This window comes from Alosa sapidissima, chromosome 20, assembly GCF_018492685.1.
Source record: "Alosa sapidissima isolate fAloSap1 chromosome 20, fAloSap1.pri, whole genome shotgun sequence".
Lineage (NCBI taxonomy): Eukaryota > Metazoa > Chordata > Actinopteri > Clupeiformes > Clupeidae > Alosa > Alosa sapidissima.
In genome coordinates, this window is record NC_055976.1 from 22,000,222 (window position 1) to 22,025,347 (window position 25,126).

General features: G+C 43.7%; 1 protein-coding gene across 2 annotated transcripts; it reads right to left on the reverse strand.

The window, feature by feature from the left end:
- Positions 1–3,593: 3,593 nt before the first annotated feature.
- Positions 3,594–24,097, reverse strand: tapt1a (transmembrane anterior posterior transformation 1a). Of its 2 annotated transcripts, XM_042075402.1 has the most exons (15): positions 23,535–24,097; positions 22,111–22,247; positions 19,506–19,624; positions 18,732–18,764; positions 13,937–14,099; positions 13,107–13,242; positions 12,672–12,769; positions 12,171–12,240; positions 11,508–11,588; positions 10,179–10,288; positions 9,577–9,636; positions 9,336–9,404; positions 8,707–8,783; positions 8,387–8,565; positions 3,594–5,570 (listed from the first exon to the last, which is right to left on the reverse strand). In XM_042075402.1, the coding sequence occupies exons 1-15, from the start codon at positions 23,713–23,715 to the stop codon at positions 5,308–5,310; spliced, it is 1,776 nt and encodes a 591-aa protein (XP_041931336.1). In that variant the 5' UTR covers positions 23,716–24,097; the 3' UTR covers positions 3,594–5,307. The 2 variants fall into 2 exon arrangements, with proteins under 2 accessions (XP_041931336.1, XP_041931338.1); XM_042075404.1 differs by lacking the exon at positions 18,732–18,764 and having other exon boundaries at positions 23,535–24,045.
- Between the last annotated feature and the right edge of the window lie 1,029 nt (positions 24,098–25,126).

A 25,126-nucleotide genomic window follows, 5' to 3' on the forward strand; every position in this document is an offset into this window, starting at 1 on the left:
TGAGCGCGCCGCGCGCAACCCCACCTCTGCTCTCTCGCAGGAGCTAGATTCCGTTGCTGGGAGAACGGTAGCGAGAGACCACGCGGGAAGCGCGCCCCCTAATGGTGGGAAAGGGAAGCAGCTAGAGGATCCAGCTAGAGAATCCAAATGCAAACCTGTTGGTCAACATATTTGTTCACTTTTGAGTTCACCATTTTTCATTTAGAAATAAAGAAATACCAAGCATGTCAATGTTAGCACTATAGGCCTGTGCAACAAGAGTGAGAATGCATGTAGGCCTACATGAAAAATATGAATTACATAAAAAAAAAAATAGGCCTACATGAAAAAATAGAATTACAAACTGAACATGTCGATTCCTTCCTTCCTGAACAGACGGGTGGGCGATGAGCTCTCCGCTCTCAGACTGATAGCTAGACCAGGGTTCACAGTAGGAGGCTAAAATGTTTTCCATCTACATGTGTAGGCCTAATTAACAGCTAACAAGCACAAACTCTGCACCTCCTCTGACTCCATGGTGGTGGAAGAATGTGACTTGATATTAAATAGTGGCACACTGGGACAGCAGAGTTATTATTAGATGTCATCATAGCATCAAAGAATTGTCACAGCAGTTGCCAATGAAGGTGATAAAACGACCCTGTTACATAACTGGCCATTCTGATGGCTTCCTCCCTGCTATGGTATCTGCCAGCCAGTCAGGGTACCAAGTCATTTCAGAATTTGAGTGACTCATTCCCTGTTGGTGTTTTGTGGTGCCAAAAGCATAGTTCATATGTCAATTGTGTGAAACAATCCTCATTAGGAAAACTAACATTTATTTTTATAGTCAATTAATCTGTCTATTATTTCCTCGATTAATTGAGTAGTAATGGATAACAGGCCAGGGAATGGTAAAAAAAAATGTCGATGAGCATTTTCCCTAAGTGCAAGAATAAGCCCTCAAAAGGCCAAATGCACTTAGTTTACCGTCACAGAGGAGTAGGAAAAGCATTTTGGACATTAGGCTTAAGGAGGTCAAATCAGAGAATTTTGAGGTAATTTCCTTAACAAATGATAAACCAATCAATGATTACCAAGACAGATGACAATTAATTCAATAATCAACAACTAATCGATTAATCAATGAATTGTTGCAATCAGATTAATTTATTAATTGTCGATCAGTTAGTCAGATGTGTTGTGTCGATTTGTATTCCTGTGCTCCCCATCAAGGCATCATTCTTTTTTTCTCGTTTCTGTCACAGATTAAACAATGCAGCAAAGACTGCCAGTGTGGCAGAATGTTTTGTGAACAGGGGTCAATGAGACCGCAGCCTAAACTAACGGTCGCACATCAGAGACTGTGTTTGGACAAGACTGCTATCAGCCGTCTGTATCACCCTGCACAGCAACCCTGCATAGTTTGTTGAATGAACTAACTTTGTATGTGACTGGAGACCATGATTGATCTAACAGAGAAAAGAAGCCCGTACAGTGTGATGGAACATGGGCAGTGATCACCCAAACGCAACCACACGATTGCACATGCGCGACTACTATGAGGGAGTAACCAGAGTAGCCTAGTGTATGTATGTAAAACCAGAGCTCTACTAAAGGGGCATAGCTATGACGTGTATGAGTGAGGTTACAGATGGAGTGATGAAGAGAGACAGAGGAGGAAAAGAAGGAGAGAACAGAGGAAGAAAAGGAGGAGAGAGCAGAGGAGGAAAAGGAGGAGCAGGAGGAGGAAGAAAAGGAGGAGAGAGCAGAGGAAAAGGAGGAGAGAGCAGAGGAGGAAAAGGAGGAGCAGGAGGAGGAAGAAAAGGAGGAGAGAGCAGAGGAGGAAAAGGAGGAGAGCAGAGGAAGAAAAGGAGGAGAGCAGAGGAAGAAAAGGAGGAGAGATAGCAGAGGAAAGGGGGAGAGAGTAGAGGGGGACAAGAGAGAGACAGGTGTAGATGGAGTGTTTCCACCTGTGAAACAACTGAGACAATACGCAGGACGCAGGACTAAGTGAGTCACTAAGAGGACTCTTTCCAACTGAGACAATATGCAGCACTAAGTGAGTCACTAAGAGGACTCTTTCCAACTGAGACAATACGCAGGACGCAGGACTAAGTGAGACTACGAGGACTCTTTCCAACTGAGACAATACGCAGGACTAAGTGAGTCTCTAAGAGGACTCTTTCTAACTGAGACAATATGCAGGACTAAGTGAGTCTCTAAGAGGACTCTTTCTAACTGAGACAAGATGCAGCACTAAGTGAGTCACTGGGTAGCTCCCGCTAGACTGCCTGAACACTTCCTGGAAGCTGAACCAGTGAGGAGTGCTGAAGGACACAGGGCAAGGAGGGCTAAGGAGCTTAGCGATTAGCCACCTGAAGGACCTGGAGGTGTGTATGTGCATGTGCGTGTGTGTGTTTGTCAGTGTGTGCTTGCGTGAAGTGGAAGTGGGAGTGTAAGGCGGGGGGCTTTGGCTCTGAGGATGGATGGGTTTACGACACCTTCTCTACATGAGTCACTGGACTCTAGCGTGGCCAGTAAGGTTGTCATGGAGCCTGGGTGATAGATTAAGGGGAGAGCAACACTGGAGTTAGCGGGCTGAGCCTCAGGTGTAGTAGCCTGTCCTGTCCACCACTATGGGGCAGTGTTTTAAGGGAGGCCGAGGGAGGCTTAGGAACGGGTCTCTTGGGTCACAGGTGCTGAGCCGTGATAATTATCTGATGGGATTAGGACAATGGATGTCATTGATACAAAGGCAGGCATTCACCCTCTCACCTATATACAACACTGAGATTAACTGAAAAACAAAAGCAAAGATTGCAGCCTTCCCCGGAATAGTACATGCCTTGTTCCGAAACATTAATTAAATTTAATGTCAGTTCTATCTATTTGATATTTGCTTGAATAGAAAACAAATGTAGTTCATTGGCTATACATAAAAGCTAGTCCTAACACTTTGCTGTTTAGCATAAAACAGGTGCACAAAAAATTTGAATATTGTGGGAAAGTCCATTGCCCTGACCAGACTGTGAGATTAAAGGCTAAAGAAACCATTGAAACAAAAAAAAAAAAAACAAGGAAACAAAACAAAAAAACTTGTCCATAATATTCTAATTTTTTGAGGTGCACCTGAACAGGTCTATAGGTCTCAGATGTGGGATTTGAGTAGACACACAGAGGGTACAGAGCAGGGGTGGAGATTAGCACCAGCCACATGCAGGAGAATTTGGTCAACTTACCAGCCACTGTGGCAGGTAAGATAGAGCTAGCATACCACAAATACAGTCAGATGTCACGTAGGGATCATGTAATGTTATTTAGTTATCAGTAGGGTAAATTTGAAGTTACCTATAATAACTACCAGGCCAAGTTTGAGTTCTGTCCAACATTGGTGGTAGGTTTAAAGAAAAAAGCAGCACATTTTAATCGTATCGCAATGTTGTTGATAACCGTGATCATTTAGGTTACTATAATCCAGATATCACATTTTCATTTCCGTATCTCCAGTGGCTGGTGGTGAAAAAGATTTTGGAATCCACCAGCCACAGAGACAGGTGGACAAAATATTTAATTTCCATCCCTGGTACAGATACAAATCTATCCACAAGAGATTACAAAACAATGTTTATTTGTCATCCACAAAACATTAAAACATGTTATTAAACATGAACACATATAATTATTGACACATATATTTTCAGTACCTGTCACATTTGAAGAGGTTAAAAAAATATTTCAGAGCTCAGTGACAACTCCCATACACAATTTCCACCGTCCTGTATTACCGGCAGTCATTAACAAATACTTAATTACTAAAATGACAGAAAATAAATTAGACAATGTGGTTGTTGCCAACACAAATGCGTAGTTCCTGTTTTCAAATCACATTCAACGAAAATGACTAAAACACATCAGACCACCTTTTCAAGTCAACTTTGTTGTCTATTCTGGGAATCCAGACGGATCTGGCCAAGAACGTAAACATGGCCACTGCTTCAAACAGTGATCGCATCTGCACCAACAGTAGTTACCACAGCGATGTGCTGGTACAGAAACAATATTGTTCAGTTTCAGTTAGCATAATTATAAGAGTGGTAATCATAGAAAAGGTAACATATGTTGGTTAGATAATCTTTCCAAATTACTTGGGGGGAACACAATGTAAACAACCCTTATCAAAATTTGTGGGACAATTAGGTCTGACACCAAGTCAGACCATCACCGTCAAAAATAAACTCATCTTGGATTACAAATACCAACAAAAAAAAAAGAGTTTCATTCATTGTCTCAGATGATGTAAACCAAAAATGTTACAAGAAATTGAACCTGGAAACCGATGGTTATGAACACTAGCAGAGTCAAGATTAAGACAACGTGGTAAAAAAAGTGCAAATTCTCACCATTTAGTCCTGACAAAAACTCTCTGGTACCTCATAGTGTTGTTATTGATAAGCAGCTAAACCTATTGGACATTATAACACTGCACTGCGTGTGAAATATCCAGCATTGTCTGGGCGAAGGTTTTAAGAACACTTCTTGCAGCAATTATGACATTTATCCTGAAGTTTTTAGCATCCTGACAATGAAAGCATTCATTTTGGCAGCATTTTATATTAAAAATGTTTCAGTTGCTTCTAAAACGCCTACGGTAGTTCCTTGAACATGAATGGCAGACATCAGGGCCTATGAAAAAGGCCAAGTGCTTTAGTAAGCAGTGCCTAGATATTGCCTACTACTGTACTAGAGCACAAAATAGCACAGAAAATATATTATCCTTCATTTCCCATAGAAAATATTTTGGTAAATAGTAAATCTTGAATATTACATAAATATTACATTAACATATTAATACATTCTGTTTCTAATTGAATGTCTAGGGCCTAAAATGAGATATTTTCTAATAAAAGTTTAACGTCCATTCAGGTCATTTTGCTCTTCGCCAGGTCTTCTGTTTGTGTAGCTTCTACTGTCACCAGTCATCACTTTAAGCACAGCAGAGGAATACCTCAAGGAGCTCTTGTCTCTTGTCCACCAACCAGAGGCAGACCTTCTGTGTACACACAGCATTTCTATGACTACAGAATCCCACTGTTGCTATTGGAATGCTCGTTGGCAGTCACCATGCCCCCCTTGTGACTGTGATGATCTCTGAGGCACTGCAATCTTAGGCGGGGTGAATGAGCACAGGATTGAAATGGCACAAGTGATAACTTAGCTGGAGAATAATTGGCTATGTCCTCATGCCTCGTGCCCCCACCTTATCTCCATCTGTGCGGGTCTTTGGCTCTGTGTGCACGGCCCCAGGATGAGGAAGCGTTGGCCAGCTCAGCCGATGCGGTTTCCGCATATCGTGAAGCGGTCGATCTCCAGCAGGTCCTTCTTGGGCGAGCGGTGCTTCAGCTCTGGGGAGTCTGGAGGTGTGGTGGCGTCGGCGTCGGCGTCCTCTGCTTTTGGGGACGGAGTTTCGGGCGGTGTCGTAACGGGCTCGGCGTCCTTGACGACGGGTGAAGGTGCAGGGGTGATGATCTCAGCACGAGGCATCGGCTGCTTCGTGATGGAGATGACGGGACGCTCGACTTTGGGAGTGTCTGGAAGCGAAGGTGGAGAGTAAAAGACGGGAGTAGTTAAAAGAAAGAAACATTGAATGAAAAAAAAAAAATCCAAGAGGGTCACAAACTTAGCAGCTGACCATTGAACATCACCGTATAGCCATTCATCCACCAATGGCTCGTAATAAAAACTCCGCTAACAGAATACACTATTAATTTGGGGGTACAACATAATTCCCATTGATTGGCAGTTAATCTTCATATCGACTCAACCAATTACTCTACATACAATAAATGACACGCTGGAAGAGTGCATGAGACAGAGGAAGAGCACATGTAGGGAGAAAAGCATGCCACACTCCAGCAATCTGTCCTCTGAGGGGCCACTGCTCAAAACACACACACACACACACATACATATATATAAATGCTGGTAAAAGCAGCATTTCAATTTTTTATATATATATATATATATATATATATATATATATATATATATATATATATATATATATATAAAAAATTGAAATGCTGCTTTTACCACTTTCATCACCCCCTAAGAGTGGAGTGTTTGCTGGACTTCGTTGTGTATGTGTGTGTGTTAGTATGTGTGTGTGTGTGCGCATATGTGTGTGTGTGCCTGTGTGCATATATATGTCTTCCAGCGGGGCCCTCTCTTAAATACAGTAGCGTGGTTAAGGAGAGCTTTGGCAGCGAGAGGCCTGCAGTGAGGCCACTGATCTCTGACGTGAGACGCTCTGACAGGCCTGTGCCCTCTGCTTTCTGAGCGCCACTCGCAGCTCCACGGTGGCACTGGCCTCTCCCCTCAGCCCTCGCTAGGAGAGGTAAGGAGAGTAGGAGATCAGAGCCGGGGAGAGGTGAGGAGAGGAAGAGCTCAAAGGAGAGGAGAGGAGAGGAGGAAAGGAGAGGAGAGGAAAGGAGAGGAGAGGAGGAGATCAGAGGAGAGGAGAGGAGAGGAGGAGATCAGAGGGGAGGAGAGGAGAGGTGAGGAGAGAGGAGAGGAGGAGATCAGAGGAGAGGTGAGGCGAGGAAAGGAGAGGAGAGGAGATCAGAGAAGAGGTGATGCGAGAAAAGGAGAGGAGAGGAGGAGCTCTGGAGAGGAGAGGAGAGGAGAGATCAGAGGAGAGGGAGAAACAAGAGAGAGCATCGGGGAAATGAGAGGTGAGGAGAGGGAGCAAGAGAGAGAAAGAGAGAGATAGAGAGAGAGTGATAGAGAGAAAGTGATAAAGAGAGAGAGAGTGTTAGATAGAGGGAGTGAGAGAGAAAGGAGGAAGGAAGAGAGAAGGAGAGAGGAGAGAGAAGAGGAAAAGAATTTAAAAAAAGAAAGAGGAAAGAATGAAAAAAGAGAATGAGAGAAGAGAGGAGAGTAGAGTAGAGGAGAAAGGGATGAGAGGGTGAGGAGAGAAAGAAGGAGAAGAGAGAGCAGGAGCAGTGGGAGCTGCAGAGCATGTTGGGTCCATTGGCCCACACACACACACACACACACACAAAGGCCTCCAGGCTGCCATGTTTGGGGTCATCAGTCATACATGATCCACTGACATGCTTCAGTGTGTGTGGAACGGCCTGTCTGAAGATGCCAGTCACAGGGCTAATATGCATTGGTTTCGCCTCACAGCTTTTCCCTGAATACACGTCACTTCCACTCAATCACAAGGCTCCGGCACGCACACATGCCTGTGTATGTCTGGACACATGGGGAAGACAAGGGGCCTGCATGCTTTTCCATCAATCGGTCTTGGGTACAGTTATCAGATCCCAGCGCACCAGAGGGCAATTGGCCTCACCATCGTCTACAATTTATGATGAGAAATGTTATACCTGAAGACCTCTGTGCTCACACGCTGTCCTGTTGAAGTGACATAGCATCACAATACCGCCATTGCACACACACTGTCCTGTTGAAGTGAAATAGCATCACAATACTGCTATTGCACAGACACTGTCCTGTTGAAGTGACATAGCATCACAATACTGCTATTCCACACACACTGTCCTTTTGAAGTGACATAGCATCACAATACTGCCATTGCACACACACTGTCCTGTTGAAGTGACATAGCATCACAATACTGCCATTGCACACACACTGTCCTGTTGAAGTGACATAGCATCACAATACTGCTATTGCACAATCTTCACTATGTTCAATGAGGCAAGGACCCCCTCCAAAAAGATTCACTTGGGTTAGGGGGTGTCGCTGATGGGATGCAACAAGGGCACCCAAAAGGTTTGGATTAGTTAGCAGTGTAATGACTTGAGATGAAACTAAACTCATAAGGTTTAGGCTGTAAGCGCGAGGCAACACAACCTTCTACTCAGGTTTCATAAACATACACATATTGAAGTATAGATGAGAACCCCACTACAAACTTCAGAGAAGATCAAAGCATTGCCATTAATAAAGGATTTACACCGTCTACCAGAATAGATGATGGTATTAGCATGCAGAGAGGATAGCTTCCTGGAGACCTTCATGGTGCTCATGACTAAGATCATTATTTACTTCATGTTCTGGGTCTGACAGAAGCTGAGAATAGGAATCTATACCAGGTCATTTTTAAGACATCCAGGAAATAAATGTTTATCAAAATCACTGGGCATCTTTTTGCTAATGATGGCGTTTTGGATGATGGTGCTAAGACAAAACATCTGGCTAACTTTCTTATGTTCGTCCTGTGATTTTAATACATGTTTGATCATGCAGTATGAAAAGGAACTACACCACTGTAATTGTACGAATGTCCTCTGTCGGAACGGTCTGAATGTCCACCGTGTTGTTAGTAACTGTAGGTGTCCACAGAGTGGACCCGTGAGATGTCTGCCCGACCCACCTGGTGTGCTGCTGGGCTTGGGCCTGCTGGGCTTGCTGGCCGTCTTGGCTGGGGTGGTGGTGTTTCTCTGTTGGCTGGGGTGCTTCTCAAACAGCTTCTGCTCCATCTTGGCCTGCCGCACGTACTTACATGACTTCCCCAGGAGCACTATGCTGTTCAGCACTTTCAGTGTGATCAGCCTTGATGCACGCACACACGCACACGCACACACACACACACACACACAAACATGTGCATTTAAACACACAGACAGGGTGAAATGATTGGATTATCATGTTCTACTTCCTGTATGTGTGTGTTTCCCAATGTGCATGTCTCACCCCAGGTAGAAAAGCAGCAAGCACACAGTGGACAGCGCCCCCTGGATTTTTACAGAGCTTATCACCACCCGTATCAGCTGTTGGCAGCAAAGGAAACACACATTTCAAAATCACACAAAAAGCACACACTTTCAGGATCACACTGCAAACACCCCGTCTCAATCCTGATCTATGGATCACGCCGCAAACACCCTGTCTCAATCCTGATCTACGGATCATGCTGCAAACACCTTGTCTCAATCCTGATTTACGGATCACGCTGCAAACACCCTGTCTCAATCCTGATTTACGGATCACGCTGCAAACACCCTGTCTCAATCCTGATTTAAGCTCCATTTTGGCCCGAACATTGATCAGTCCATTTCAATCCATACGTTATCAGAAAACATGTGCAAGACAAGCACAGTGGACGCAGAGAGTATGGAATGGACAGAGGCCACTCAGTCGGTAAGCATATCTGCATTCAACACTGAGCACAAATGGCTGACCATGTAACTGCTATCTTTAATCTCCATCACTATTTATCCACTGTTTGTGGCGTGTATGTTCAAGTTAAATGTGACTGTAAATGTAACATCTCAATCTTTTCTAATAAAAAATGTTAAATGTTAATAAAAAAGCGTGCTCACCAGCACAGCGAGAGGCAGGGGGATGAAGCCCATTCTCCTGGCCACCGAGTCACTGTAGTCAGTGTAGGCCTGAGAACACACACACACACGTCAACACATAAGGACACACACATGCACATCCTCTCTCACACACACATCCTCATACACGCACATCCTCACGCGCGTGCGCACACAGACACAGACACACTCACACACACACACACACACAAGCTTGCTTATACGACCAAATTTAGCTCCATACGTTTTGCTGTCGACTGCTGATCAGTTCGAAAGCCAGGCTGGCTTTGTATTCACTGTAGACCTGCAGACAGAGAATCACAAATCAAGACATTTGGCACAAACTGCAGGTACTTATCTGTTAATAACTTAATTTCCAAGTTGTTTGTTTCACTGGTGGAGCTTAGTATTTGCAATGCAGATAATTGGTCAAATTTACAGCCTCACAGAAACTGTGACAATGAAACCTTTCAAAATAAATCGAAAGCATTTATTAAAGAGCATAATGTGTATTTAAACAAAGTGCATATTTTAATGCAAGACTGAAACAGACCACTTCAAATGTTTAGAAACACACTGAGCAAGTCAGCCCTGGCAAGCATATGCAGCTCTATCAGAGTAGCAAGCAGAGTTTACACAGTTTAATGTTCAAATTCTACGCCTGGAGAAAACACTTAAAATAAACCCATGCTTGCTCAAATTAGTGCCCCTGGGCCATGGTTATGCAGTGTGTGTGTGTGTGTGTGTGTGTGTGTGTGTGTGTGTGTGTGTGTGTGTGTGTGTGTGTGTGTGTGTGTGTGTGTGTACCCTTGCAAGTGTTATCTGAATGTGTGGCTTGTTTCTTACATCTGCAGTGATATCGTTGAACTTTGTGATAAAAGCATGCTTGACCACATCCACGGCCATCTCGGACAAAATGACCATGAACACATCCGGTAAGAGGACCCACAGGTGATCTGCAATCAAGAAACATATATTAAGTATGTCTCCTGTATATCAAACTGTCTCTCCTAGTGGTATACCATCACAGTATTACAATCATACTACCATCACTATCAAGTCACAACAACATCATTATCATTGACATGAAATACTAACATCAAAGGGCAAACTGTACTCGGATGATCTATAGACAAGATTACAAACAAACTCATTTGACACTCTGTTAATAAAAAAATATGGATGAACTTTAACTTGAATTTCAATAAACTATCTGTAAAGGCTCTGTATGTGGGTAACACTTAACTTTGGTAGTCCGCCAACAGATACTTAACAGATCATCTGTCACTATTCAAGTCCAGTAGGTAAAACTGTTGTTGACCAATTACTGAACATCATCATAGCTAAATCCAACCCCTAAACTTAACCAGAAATTGTAGTAAACAGAGTGACAACAGATAGTTTGTTGATGTCCGTGTGACCGTGAAAGGTTATCAATCAATCAATCAATCAATCAATCAATCAATCAATCAATCAATCAATGTTATCATTCCATTTTACCTAGGGTCCATAACAAGACGATTTGTATTACAACCACACATAAACACAAACCTAGTAGACATAAACAATGATTACTAGGGGAGCTAAATAATAACACTCGAGTACAAATATACTGACAACTAAAGCTTATTGAACAAATTAGCAGGGTGTAAAGCAGGGTTTCAAAAGCTTTGGTGTTTTAAAGGCTTTGCAAATGAACTCGGATTTGAGGCTGTCATGTCTGAAATGCGCTGACACCTTTTATTCCCATAATAAACAGGGTCTAAACGCTGACTTAGCTCTGCCAGGGAAAGATAACGCCAGAGACTGTGACATTTCTACTTAAAGTAAGTCTGCAAGCAGGTACAGAAAGGTGGGACTATTGTTATGCAAACCCTGGGAACTGGATACGTGTCATTTTTGGGTTTAACTGTTTTGTTAAAATAATACATTTATGACCTAAACAGAATTACAAGACCTGATGACAGTGCCTGCATGGAGACCTGAAAGTGTTCTAGATCACATTTGATTTAGGAAAGGTCCTCTAGAACTATCCACAGATGTTCAGACTATAAACAATCTCTCTCCCGACACTAGTCTGCCAACTACAATTCATGATTGAGATTAAGGGTTCGGGATTGGGGTTGGGATTGGGTAGGATAATGCTCATGTTAAGATGACTTTGATGGGTGTTACCTGAATTCCATGAGAACTGCTCCATGTTGCGAAGACAAACAATCAGCAGAAGGACATAGTTAGTAAACCTTTCCTTTATATCTGTAAACAAACAAACAAACAAACAAACAAACACACACAACATATGATAAACCACTACAATGTGAACAAATTCTGTGAGAGAAGATTTAGAGCATCTACGACTTCCAAGAATCTCGATGTAGCCCGGCTTTATTCAGGTCACATGGGATCCACCCTGGGCTGAGCTAATTGGACACCTTAACTGCTCAATTAAGCCAACCAGTGGAGCCGGGCGAGTCGGGGTGACTTCCCAGGAGGCAATTAGGACGGAGTCCTATTTGGGTCTCCAGTCAGCAGGAGGCAGAGATAAGAACAGGCCGCCTGTGCTGAATACGCATCAATATATCCATACATCCATACATCTATACATCTACAGCCTGCGTAGGATTGGGCGGAAGCAGCCTACTCAAGGCATATGTGATTAGCATATCAAAGGGAGCAATAAGGGAGATATAAATATCCATCCAATCATCTATCATCTGCTTTGTGGCTTGGCTCTTATCGTAAGCCGCAGGATGGCTCTGCTGTGGATGTATGTACGGTTCTGACTGAGGCACTCCTTGAAGGGGCTGTGTTAGGAAGGAAGCTGCTGCCTGAACTTACCACTGTTTGACATCTGGAATAGGTTGTTTTTCTCAAACTTCTTGAAGACACTTCCTTTGATCTCCACAAACTGTGGGATAAACACACACGCACACACACACACAGACACACACAAGAAGATGTAGCCTTGGCATGCAGTTCAACATGTAACATGTTGAGCACACTCGCCATGATAAAACGTGAATGAATCTGCAATGCCATCTTACACCATCCATCACACTAGTCACACTACACTTTAGTACACAACTGCTTACAATCACTTTCAGTTCCTTACTTAAGCTTTCTTCATGCAACCCCCTGCCCTGAGTTGCACATCCTGAATGAAAGCCTATGTCTTGAGTCTCTCTATCTCACTCTCTCTCTCTCTCACACACAAACACGCACAGACATCTATCCATGTACAAATATCTCTATGTCCCTGTGTACATGACTATTAGACTTGTCAAAACATGATTGCCAACAGTAGTGAAAGGCTCCTTCTCGGCTATTCCAGTGACTTACGTTGTTGGACATCATGATGGTGAGCAGTGATTTGTTGTGGGAGTTGAAGGCCACGTTGAGCGTGGAGGCCTGTACCATGATGAGGATGGCGTGGAGGACTGAGAGGGAAGGGGCTCAGAAAAAACACCAGCCATGGCTCAGACAGCACAGCAAAGACACAAGGTCACCCAGAGCAAAGACAGCACAGCAAAGACACAAGGTCACCAGCGCAAAGACAGCATAGCAAAGACACAAGGTCACCAGCGCAAAGACAGCATAGCAAAGACACAAGGTCATTATAATATATTCACATCATAGCAATTAATAGTATGTGCTTAATTACAGTACACTTGGTGCACATCTCGTCTCTGCACTTAAGGTCTAGATCCGTCACTGAAGTAACATGTGAGGGCAGGATTTGAACTTTGAACTTTGGGCACAGGGTGGACAGGATACAGACATAGCACAGCGCCATGAAGAAGTGAGGGATCACTCCTATGTGCGCCCTCTTCCTGGACTTGGGCTCCGTGGCCGTCCAATAGAGCGCGTCCAGGATGTCCTGACCAAAGGACGAGAAGAGGCGATCTGCCACCTGACAAACCAGAGAGAACAGAGGACATGTTAGACTTGAGTAAAGAAAGAAACAGAGGACATGTCAGACTTGAGTAAAGAAAGAAACAGAGGACATGTCAGACTTGAGTAAAGAAAGAAACAGGTGACATGTTAGACTTGAGTAAAGAAAGAAACAGAGGACATGTTAGACTTGAGTAAAGAAAGAAACAGAGGACATGTTAGACTTGAGTAAAGAAAGAAACAGGTGACATGTTAGACTTGAGTAAAGAAAGAAACAGAGGACATGTTAGACTTGAGTAAAGAAAGAAACAGAGGACATGTTAGACTTGAGTAAAGAAAGAAACAGAGGACATGTTAGACTTGAGTAAAGAAAGAACAGGTGACATGTTAGACTTGAGTAAAGAAAGAACAGGTGACATGTCAGACTTGAGTAAAGAAAGAAAGCAAAGAAGGAAAACAAGAGAAATAAATGACCGTTTAAGTTTCGCTTTTCAGCCCTCCATCACCCCGACATGACTGAATGAATGAATGAATGAATGCATGACAAAGGTCAATTTTTACATTTCCAAAGCAGACGCATACCAAGTCAAAAGATATCACTTAGCACCCTTGTAATACGGTGGCAGGTGTCCACACACACAGACACAGACACAGACACAGACACACACACACAGACACACAGACACACACACACACACACAAACACACAGTACCTCCAGCATGTTGTAGATGATGTAGAGCTTGATGACAGACTGGCCTCTGATCAGGTGATACATCATGGAGTAGTCCACATAGTGCATCATGCAGAAGCACAGGATCAGGATCAGCCCCTTCAGCAGGTCACACACCTGGGCAGGCTGCAGCAGACGTGCTCCACTGAGATCACACACACACACACACACACACACACACACACAGAGACAGAGAGAGAAAAGGGAGGAGAAATTGAGACGTATGTTTAAGTAAGTCGCTCATATGGATTACTCCATTCTCTCTATTAGATTGGATGTAGCCATACTTGTTAATGGCTTAATCTCCTTAACTCTATCTGAGTGGCATGCTAACACCTGTCTCCAATATACAGATGCTCCAGGAAGGTGTGATTAGCTATAGGCCTTATTGAGCTCAGTATACTTCTAAAAGTCTGAACTAAGTTACTACATACTACTGTCTGTCCTCTAGAAGGCTTGCACAACACTTCCCTTCCCACAAGACAACAACTGAACAACAGTCAGTGAATATGAATGTGCCAATGATGGAAACAGAACAGTGACTGACAACTGCTGTGGTAACAAACACGTCCAAACCAAATGAGCTCAGCATGAAGAGCAAGGACAAACACCGAATAAAGGAGTCCACAATATGAACACAGACAGAACAAAACATACTTCTCAGGCAGAACAAGGACACGATTCAATGGGCAATATTCTACACACACACACACACAAAGAAATGTGTATGTATGCGAGAGAGCTGTTGTGTGTGTGTGTGCGTGTGCGTGTGTGTCACATTTTGGAGCAGGCGGTCAGAGGGGTGGGGGGGGTGGGGGGTGCTTGACTAATTGTGGCGTCTCATTAATTCTTGAAATAACTCCCTCACAACATCACAGGAGGAGTCACACCTACGTCTTGCTTGGGGGAGAACACACAAAGCAGCCAAAATAATGACTTCTCCAAGAAATTTTTGAGAAACTTTAAGCGGGGGAGGCTCATCAACTATTTCAAGCTTCACTGCGTAACACTAAATAATGCATTGTGTGGTGCCCTTAAAAATACTTTTCTTCTCTCCTATTACAATATTTAAGGCATTCAAAAGGGGCCAGTCAACACACTCCACTTAAAGTAGGTCCCATATATAATCTTTATATCACCATTAAACTTTCTGATATGTCATAAGGACATCCCATTTCCAGACATGAAGACAATGGAGACTACAGATACACAACCAGCACTTCAGAGTGAGCCTCTGCTCTTTGTCTGATATCTGGGTCACTGACCTGTAAAACTCATCTTTAAAATGAACGGTGAATATTTTGACAGAACCGTCAAGAACTACTGTCTTGTCTGTAGCCATTAATGTCAGCTGAACTCAGACACATCATAACCAATTCAATGAATGAATCACCTTGCAAATGACAAACCATTCCAGACAGCACCTCTGATGGTTGGTTGAACTATAAAAGCCATTTTAAAAGAAGTAGATCGGAAGATTATAACTTAGTTCTATCACACATAGGGCCAGTTTCCAACACATGGAATTAAGCCTAGTCCTAGACCAAAAGCAAACTTGCAACGTCAGCAATGAAAACATTTGTTTTGGACTAGGCTTGATTCCATGACCGATGAAGTCGATTTGGGGGAAACTCCAATATATGCTGAAAGATTTAGCTTGTGTCCACCACCTCAATGAAGCAAACCATGAAACACATCAGCTTTCCAGAGAAACATTTCAAGTAGTCAACATCACAAACATAGACCACCACTCACTCAAGTGTGAAGACATGCAGACCCAAGTGGCCTGTGTGGTTCCCCCTTCACCTTTTTTTTTGTGGGGCAGCCGTGGCCTAGCGCTTAGCGCTTCGGACTTGTAAACGGAGGGTTGCCGGTTCGAACCCCGACCAGTAGGAACGGCTGAAGTGCCCTTGAGCAAGGCACCTAACCTCACCTCACTGCCCCCAGAGCGCCGCTGTAGCAGGCAGCTCACTGCGTCGGGATTGTGTTTGCTTTACCTCACTTTGTGTTCACCGTGTGCTGAGTGTGTTTCACTAATTCACGGATTGGGATAAATGCAGAGACCAAATTTCCCTCACGGGATTAAAAGAGTATACTTATACTTATACCTTTGCCTTAACGCTGCTAAACTGCAAACACATAATTGGCCACATGGGGGTGGGGTGGAGCGAGGGCGTCCCTGGTATGCCATTCTGGCAGGACACTGATCACGGCTGTGAGGCTGGCACTAGAGTCCTGCTTTAACCTAATAGCGGCCGACCTTTTGACCTCGGCTCTAGTGTCCAGTCTGAACCCGATAGTGTGTCTGTGACCACTCGCGTTCTTCTGTTAGCAGGCACGTGTGTGTCTGCATGCTGTATCTGCAGGATGCCTTGGCTGGGGTCAGTGTGTATTTCAACTTGTAAGCAAACATAGTGCGATGACTCCTTATTAAAGGAGATGGTGTAAGCACAGGCGGCTGTAATGTGAATGCAGCATGAATGTAGCACGTGTGTGTCTCTCTCTTACACACACACACACGCACACGCGCACGCGCACGCGCACGCGCACGCGCACACGCACGCGCACACGCACACGCACACGCACACGCACACGCACACGCACACGCACACGCACACACACACGCGCACACACGCCTCTTTGTAGTTTGAGGGACCGAGTAGCTGCTTAACTGACTCCTTCACTCACATATGTGCATGAGGTCATAGTCGAGATCTGACCTATTGTCAGAAGATGCGTGTGCTTGACCTGTACAGCCAGCAATCTATTTTCCCTGTCCTGCTACCTTCTGTGGACGGTCTTATATTTATTTATCCAACATTTATCCAAGGAATGGGAAACTGTTCAGGCATAAACCAACATAAACACGGGGTAAAAATAAAACCAACACGCCAGCCAACCTGCATCAATGCACAAGATCACAGTGCAATATTGATGTGAGTGTCTGGGGTGTTGCTGACGATAAATAAAACACATTTAAAAATATTTTTTTTTAAAGTCCAGAAAGTCTAATTCTGTTTGAGAGCTTGCAAAAATAAAAAAATAAAGCTGGTATAATATTCAATATTTGAGTTCAGTGCAGACATGTTGTATTCACAAGATAAAATGGAAAACATAAGAAAAAACACAACTCCACCATCATTCCAACAAACTGAAGCTGCAATCTTTGAGCTTTGATGTTACAAAACTAAATGAGCACATGCAAAGATGTGAGTGTGACATGATGCAAGACATGCCGAGAGCAGCGCGCCACATCAGCCCTGACATGGACCTGACTGGATGCAGCGGGAAAATCCCCAGCGTAGCCTACTGCATGACAAGCCACATTACAGGCACCTAAAGGGTGTGCAGCAAATCCTTTAGCTAATGCAAAGCTCTCAGCTTGCTGAAAATTCACCAGCAGAAAATTAGCGTTAGGCCGAGTTGCATACGGACTGCTTGCTGCATATGGGCGACTGCTTTACATAGTAATTCCCATCACACTCAATCAGCTTAGGAGCCTCATAACCCACAGCTAAACTGAGTGGATATTTCTCATAATGCATCATCTATAGAAACGCTGCTGAGCCGTATAGCCTATATGTTTGATGGCATTATACAAGAGAGGATACTCTACATGGCATCATCATCATGACCATCGCTTCAGTCACCATGGGCCCTCAAATACCTCCCATGGTAAGCAAGAGTAGTGCCTCCTAATACCAGTGTAAAATAACACTGCCAAAGAGCTGACATGGAAACCCAACTGTGCTATAGAGTGTGTGTGTGTGTGTGTGTGTGTGTGTGTGAGTGAGTGAGTGAGTGAGTGAGTGAGCTCTGCTCCTCCCTGCTGTAGAGCATAAGAAAACAACAGTGTGCAGACCGCAATGCTGGAGGCTACAGGAGCCATCTGCCAATGCTGTGTGTGTGTGTGTGTGTGTGTGTGTGTGAGTGAGTGAGTGAGAGTCTGTTAGTGTGTGTATGGATTTGTGTGTGTGTTAGTGTGTGTATGGACGTGTGTGTGTGTGTGTGGTTTTTTCTTCCCAGAAAAGTGCCCTCTCCAATCTTTCACACATGGGCCGCGGCTACTGTAGCAGCTACAGCCGGCAGGGCCCCGCAGGCCAACAGGCAAGAGCTGGGGCCCCAGAGACCCCCTTCCCCAGAAACAAAAAGATCCAGAACAGGCCTTCTGTATGCAGCAAGAAAGTTCAGTGAGAGAGAGAGAGAGAGAGAGAAGAAAGAAAGTTCTGGAAGGTAGCATGATTTATTCTGGGTTTTTTTTTCTCCATTACTTTTTCATCTGCCTAGAAACCAGGGGTTTCGCATTTGGCATAAAATTTCATAGACAACCCATGATTTCTCTTCATTATGGAGAGGGAGTTTATAGATGGGAGGTAAGCAATGAGAAACGGTGCTGCAGAAGTGGGGGGTAATGGTTGAGGAGGGGTTGCAGAGGGGGGGGGGGGGGGGGGGGGGGGGATGGTTGAGGAGGGGTTGCAGAGGGGGGGGGGGGGGGGGTAATGGTTGAGGAGGGGTTGCAGAGGTGGGGGTAATGGTTGAGGAGGGGTTGGTGGGGAGCAATCCACTGGGAGCAACAACCCCTACCCCTACCCCCAAGCTATACATAATACACACCTAGAACACATTTGACAACCTGACAACAATGTTAGCGAGGTCTGTGGTCCCCGACATCAACCCCAAACAGAAGCCTAGCAGCCCCCCCCAGTCACACAGCTGACAAATGGCATGGATGAATGATGCAGACACTGGGATCGAACACAGGCACTGCGGCGCCTACCTGCTCCTGTTGCAGTATGGGCATACATTTGCCCTGCAGAGGAAGAGCAGAAGAACACAGGCCATTAGGCCCCACACACACATGGGAAGGAACAATTGGGTAGGAGGAGATGTATGAGAGATCATTAGTTTGGCCTTCACCCACTTACATTATGGACCGGTTTCCTGGGGGTGGATTAAGCTCAGTCCCAGACTACACCTAGTTGTAGACTTGCGTGGAATTCCTCATTGAAGTTCTCTTTCAGACTAGGACAAGGCTAAACCCACGTACAGGAAACTGGCTCTGAGAGTTAATGTCAACGAAATCAGGGACATCTGAGGTGGCTTTACTCCAGTATAGGCTTTGTGTTTAACGTCTGGAAATGATTATCTCTCCTGGGGTATTTTTCAATGTCGCGTAGAAACAAAGGAAGATCAACAATACGAACACTAGCATACATTAGAGAAAAATAAACAGATCAGTCAAGAGGGTACATTACCTGGGCTCTACAATGGAAACAATGTCTGGGAGTGTTGATTCAATATAATTATATTGCAGTTGTGAGATGTATGGATGTGTGGAAAATGTATTTGTGTGTGTAAATATGCCCTTGGTAGTCACATAGAAACAGAGAGATTGCGTGAGAGAAAGTGTGTGTGTGTGTGTGTGTGCCTGTGAGTGAATGTCTGTGAGAGAGTGTAAGTGTGAGTGTAAGTTTGCATATGTGTGTGTGTGTGTGTGTGTGTGTGTGTGTGTGTGTGTGTGTGTGTGTGTGTGAGAGAGAGAGAGTCTCACCCAAGGCCACAGCAGGGTATGGTGAGGAAGCGCAGCAGGGCCAGGAAGGTCCGCAGGGGCAGAAGAGTGAACACGTAGAGGAAGGCATCGAGACACAGGAACACGCCAAAGGTCATCAGCTGGACGACACAAGAGAAAAAACCTCAAATCAATAAATTAATAACGCAGGCCGAAAAATCCTAGTTTTCAACTGTCTGCATGACCGAAACTGTGCCCTACACTGTGCCCTACACTGTGCCCTACACTGTGCCTACTGTATATTTGACCTGGTAGTGTGCACGTTGACAACAGTTACTTTAACTATTGCTGAAATGGATATCTTCTCTCAATATTATTTTTATCTTTAAAGGAGATGAAATATGAAGAAATATGATGGCAAGCATAGCCTGATCTATAATATAAGCACTGGTGAATGAGTGTGTAGGCTAGAAAGCTCCTTTTCTCACTTAGCGAAAGACAGCTACCCACCAGCCACCAGAGGAGGAAATAATTGACTTCTAAAACCAGTTGGTTTCCAACTACAGCCAAATCGGTTAGCCTGCAAAACTCGGTTAAAGAGAGTACAAGCGCTCGCTGAGACTCTGCTCAAGGGACCCAATTAATCCTTCATCGCCATGGAGGAGGAAGAGCAGACTGGCAGGGGATGCCAATTATGGCAACAACACAAAGATAACCTTGTTTTAAGGCATGATACAAACGTAACCAGCACCCTTGGCACTAGCAGAAAAATGCACATGCACATAATACTACCTTTTCAAAGGAAAAATACCAACTGACACCAGCCATTTCAGGGGTGATAGGGCATGAATGACCCCCCCCCCCCCCTCCTGATAACATTATTGGCACTTCCTACTCTGAGTGAAGAGGTAGGCTACTGATAACAAAAGAAAACCTTCTGTGATTCGTAAGCTGCTTGTTCTGAAGCATCAACTGATGTGGAATAAGTAACGGTCTGAAATGTAAGGGGGGGGGGGGGGGGGGGGGGGGGGCGAAGATGTTTTCAGTAACTCTTTTGTTTTTTTTGTTTGAGTGGTCAGGAGGTATTTACGACTCCAAGTGGAGGAGATCTGAGAGAATTTAGAAGGTCTCTGTCAGAGAAGACAATATATGTGTGTGTGTGTGTGTGTGTGTGTGTGTGTGTGTGTGTGTGTGTGTGTGTGTGTGTGTGTGTGTGACAACAATCTAAATGTACTGCTGAGTTTAGAACTGGGATAGATTTGTCATTGAAGGATGTTTGGCTTTATTTAACAACCACGCCATCTAATGGCTGCTTTCCAGTCACTGCATCTGTCTCTGGGCAAACAAATGTGTTTATGATAAGATGAAATCATTTACTCTTCTTCTATTTATTTACTCTTCTATTTCAATTAATTCTTCATCTTTTTTGCAGAATAGGATTCTTCATGCTGCAGATGAACTTGTATATGGAAAATAATGTTGGTCTTTCTTGTACACCAACACCCCCCCCCCCCCCCCCACCCCCCCCCCACACACACACACACACACACACACCATTTTGTTGACATGTTCCAGGTCAACATCCTAAGACTTCACTGATCTGGGGTCTTTACCAACAATTACTCTAACAAAGCTAAAGCTACTCTATCTTATCAAGGCTCACATGAACTAAGACCTATGTTGAAATACCTGCACACGTGGCCTCTGCCATGTTTAGTACATGTACCGTATACATGTGAACTTGCTTGTGTGGTGAATGACATCCATACGTGTGTATGTAAGGAAGGACTTTTTCCTCAGGTGTTCAAGGAATTCTCACTCAAAAAAGTCCCATTGTTTTTTGTGTGTTCTCATCAATGGTGTATAGGCATCACCTATCAAACTCACTGGAAAGAGCCAGAAGTCAGTACTTACTTAAAGGAGAATTCCGGTGAGATACTGACCTAAAGTGTGTTGAAACATGATACGGAGTGTGAACGTATGTATCATAGCTCATCTCGGCTTGTCCCCTGCACTTAGAAATCTGGCACTAGTTAGCTGATGCATACCAACAGTTTTTCGATGGGGGTGCCTCGGGCATCGGCCTAGCCATGTAAATAAATCACTGTTTTACACCATTTACGAGGCTCAAAGTAGCTCCATACTTCATTGGTAGACTTCCGAGGGCCTTAAGATTTAAAACGAGACATTGAGAACTCTGAAAAAGCACTGGTAGTTTATTTACAAGACGATTTATACAGACAGTACCTTCATGAAGTCTACCGTTCGCCGCCATCTTAAATTTAGCCACGATAAGTCGAGCGACGAGTACGAATGAACAGGTATGATAAGGGAACAGATTCCAAAAATAATTCAGTGGAAATGCATGGATTCCAGTTGCTGCTACTGGAAGCAACCGGAATCCATGCATTTCCACAGAATTATTTTTGGACAAGCTGAGATGAGCTTTGAGACATACGTTCACACTCGGTATCATGTTTCAACACACTTTAGGTCAATATCACACCGGAATTCTCCTTTAATAAAGTGTATGCTCATGCACATACCGTAGGCTTTGCTTATTTAAATGTGTTGCATTGGATAGGCATGCATCTGTTGGCGTGTGAGTGAGTGAGTGAGTGAGTGAGTGTGTGTGTGTGTGTCTTACCCTTTCCAGCTCCCCAGGGATTCTCATGCATGTGTACACTCTCTCTCGGCGCTCTGTGTACTTTGCTTCGTTGTGCTCCAGGAAGTAGCCCCTGGTTAGTTCTGCACACATGAACCGCAGCAGAGATGGGTCCGTGTCTACAAGAGGAGAGACAACAACGTTACCCCAGTGACACAACACGAAGCAACATGGTAAAAGTCGTTATGCTGAAAATACTGTTGCAGCATTCATAAACTTTTGGCTTAAAACCCAGAGAACAAGGCCTAGTATGCTCAGGCCCTGGAAGACCAGTACTGCAGAAATGCATTGATCTGATGGCATTTGATGTTTATAGTTTGACATTAAAAATATTTAAATTAGCATTTTAATTTCTGTTGATGTATGTGATGGTTAGTGTGACTACTGTAACTCCATTCCTTACAATACTATGTACGTTTACGACAAAAGCTTGCTGTTATATGTGTATTAGGCTACACTGTATGGGAATGAAAGCAAATGCTTCAGTGATCGGACCTATCATTACGTGCTGTATTGAATTGTTGAGACTGTAAATGTGGGGATAAACAGCACCGGCTGCTAACACCCGCTGGCTGTTGCCCCATTTGACCCCATGCACAGAAAGATTATTTCTAGTTCGTCTGGCGCATTGAGGACCCCTTTGAAAACACCAACAGACAATCCCTAACGTCTGTCAGCAGTGTTTGCTTCCAATAAGTCTGTCGCAAAGAATTAAGTCAAGAAACCATGCTTTGGCACTTCGTAAAGAGAAACAGATACGACTAGTTAGTGACATCATATCTAACTTTGACCTGATTGCACAACAACGATGTCAAAATTCAGATTCAAATTCGACTCGAAGTTAGCATGCATCGCCGTATCGCACGGACAAAGAAAAGAAAAAAACACTTTCGTAAAATTAGCAGCTGTAAGACATTCCTCATCAAGTATTGCTCAGTCTCTGTCACTTAATGTCGACGTCGGCTGTTTTGAAATCATGGCAACTAACTTCATGGGTCCGGGCGTTAACTAATACAGACGTTAAGTACAGAAGGGAACTTAATGTTAGTTCAAACACAGACAAACTGGGAGCATTTGAGGTAAGGGCAGTACAGTTCGTATGTTATGTCATATGTTAGCTCGTTAGCTTGCTACTTCAACTATGCTAGCACAACGCTAACGAACTCTCAATAACAACACGCAATTATCATCGCTGCTACTGAATGGTTTATCCGGCCTCACACATGCATCTCCTCGGGGAAAACCGCTGGACACCATAAACGACACTTATGCGAATCACACAATAATACTAAAGGTTACAATGACAATTTAAGACCCGCTCTCACACCCAATCTATAACGTTAAGCCACGTTGGAAGGTCGGTTGTCAGAAGAAGATGGTTCTGCCAGCTCGAACCACAAACTCACCTGGGGTGTCATGATGATCATTTTTAACAGTGCGCCTCTCGTAAAAACCCAGGGTCTCGGCCGTATCTTGTGTGTTTATTTCACCCATCCTTGTACCTCTGTACCATACGCATTTCTCCCCTCTCTTGTCGTTTTCTGCCTCTTTTTCATCTGACAGTCCAGCTCCCACTATATCCGCCATCTTCACTCCGCCACCGCAGGAGCGCGTAATAGGGCAGTGTGCGATGAGGACAAGTTGAAGTTGGGTAAAGCGAAAAGTTCGGTAGGGTCACTCGTTTTTTGTGGTTTTGACCATTTAAGTAAAAATAAAAAAAATGAACCATGTTAAAGTAGATGCATTTACATAAGTAGGCCTAGCCTATACATTTTTCTCTGAAAAGCATTTTTGTACCCTTACAATGGCCTCATTTCAAACGTTTATAATGTGAAATATCCTTACAATGTTGCCATGTCAGCCAGAACCAATCGTTTTAATTAGAGGCGTGTTAATTATTGTGGAGAAGTATATTTCCTGGGTAGACAGTTATTGCTAGAATCGTAGAGAGAAAAGAGAAAATACTTCTAGAAATAAATATGTAATGGTCTGAAATGGTCATGAAATGAAATGAAACTCAATTTGTCGCAGAGCTGCTGCCACCACTTGATAGTCAAGGTAATTGCATCACCAAGTGGCCACTCAATAGAAAGCCATGAATTGGATCCTTATTCACTAGTGTAAACTTTTCACCATAAAGAAGTCAAACATGTCAGGTCACCAAACAAATGGTCTTTCTTTATATTCAACCAGGCTGCATATGTCCCAATACAAGGAGAGTTTTGCATTGTACACTCCTCAAAACACTCACTACTATGCTTAGGGCCTACACACTTGTACACACACACACATACACACACACATATGTTAATACCCTTTAAAACTCAGAAACCATACAAGCTACAGATGACCTTTAGAGGGTGTCATCTGTACATCATAAAGTTTAAAAAAATAAAAATAATAATAAGCCCAGGCTAATTGGATGGCCTAAAAAACCTCTTACTTCTTACTTTCTTGATTTGTGTTAAGATACTTAAAGCAACACCAAAGAGTTTTTTGTACCTTAAAATAATGTTTCCAAAATCGTTTCAGTGGTTCATCCACTCATAACAGGGTGAACGGCACTTTCTGCATTCGCTTCGCAGCCCTCTATCGCCTATAACCGCACTATGTAAGTTTGCCGGATCGGGTAGCGGATCTGTAGCTCGATGGAATGAGACATAAGAAACTAAAATTTGACTTGCATCTGATGTCGCAATACATCATACTTTCATAAAATCATGCAACATGCTCTACCTTGTCTGTGGGCATTGTTATTTGCAAAGCCGGGGCTGGATAAACAAATGGTGCGTGTGACAGAGGAAAAGTTCTTTGGTGTTGCTTTAACTCTTGTAAGGTGTTCATATTTTTGTTACTCCGACAATGTTCCCAGGACTGGTGGACCCACTACATTAGGCTTTTAAATCAATACAGCCATAACAATTTATGTAAAAATACTTAACAGATGTTTACTTTACTCAATTACCAATGCTATAGACATCATTTATGGTCCATTTTT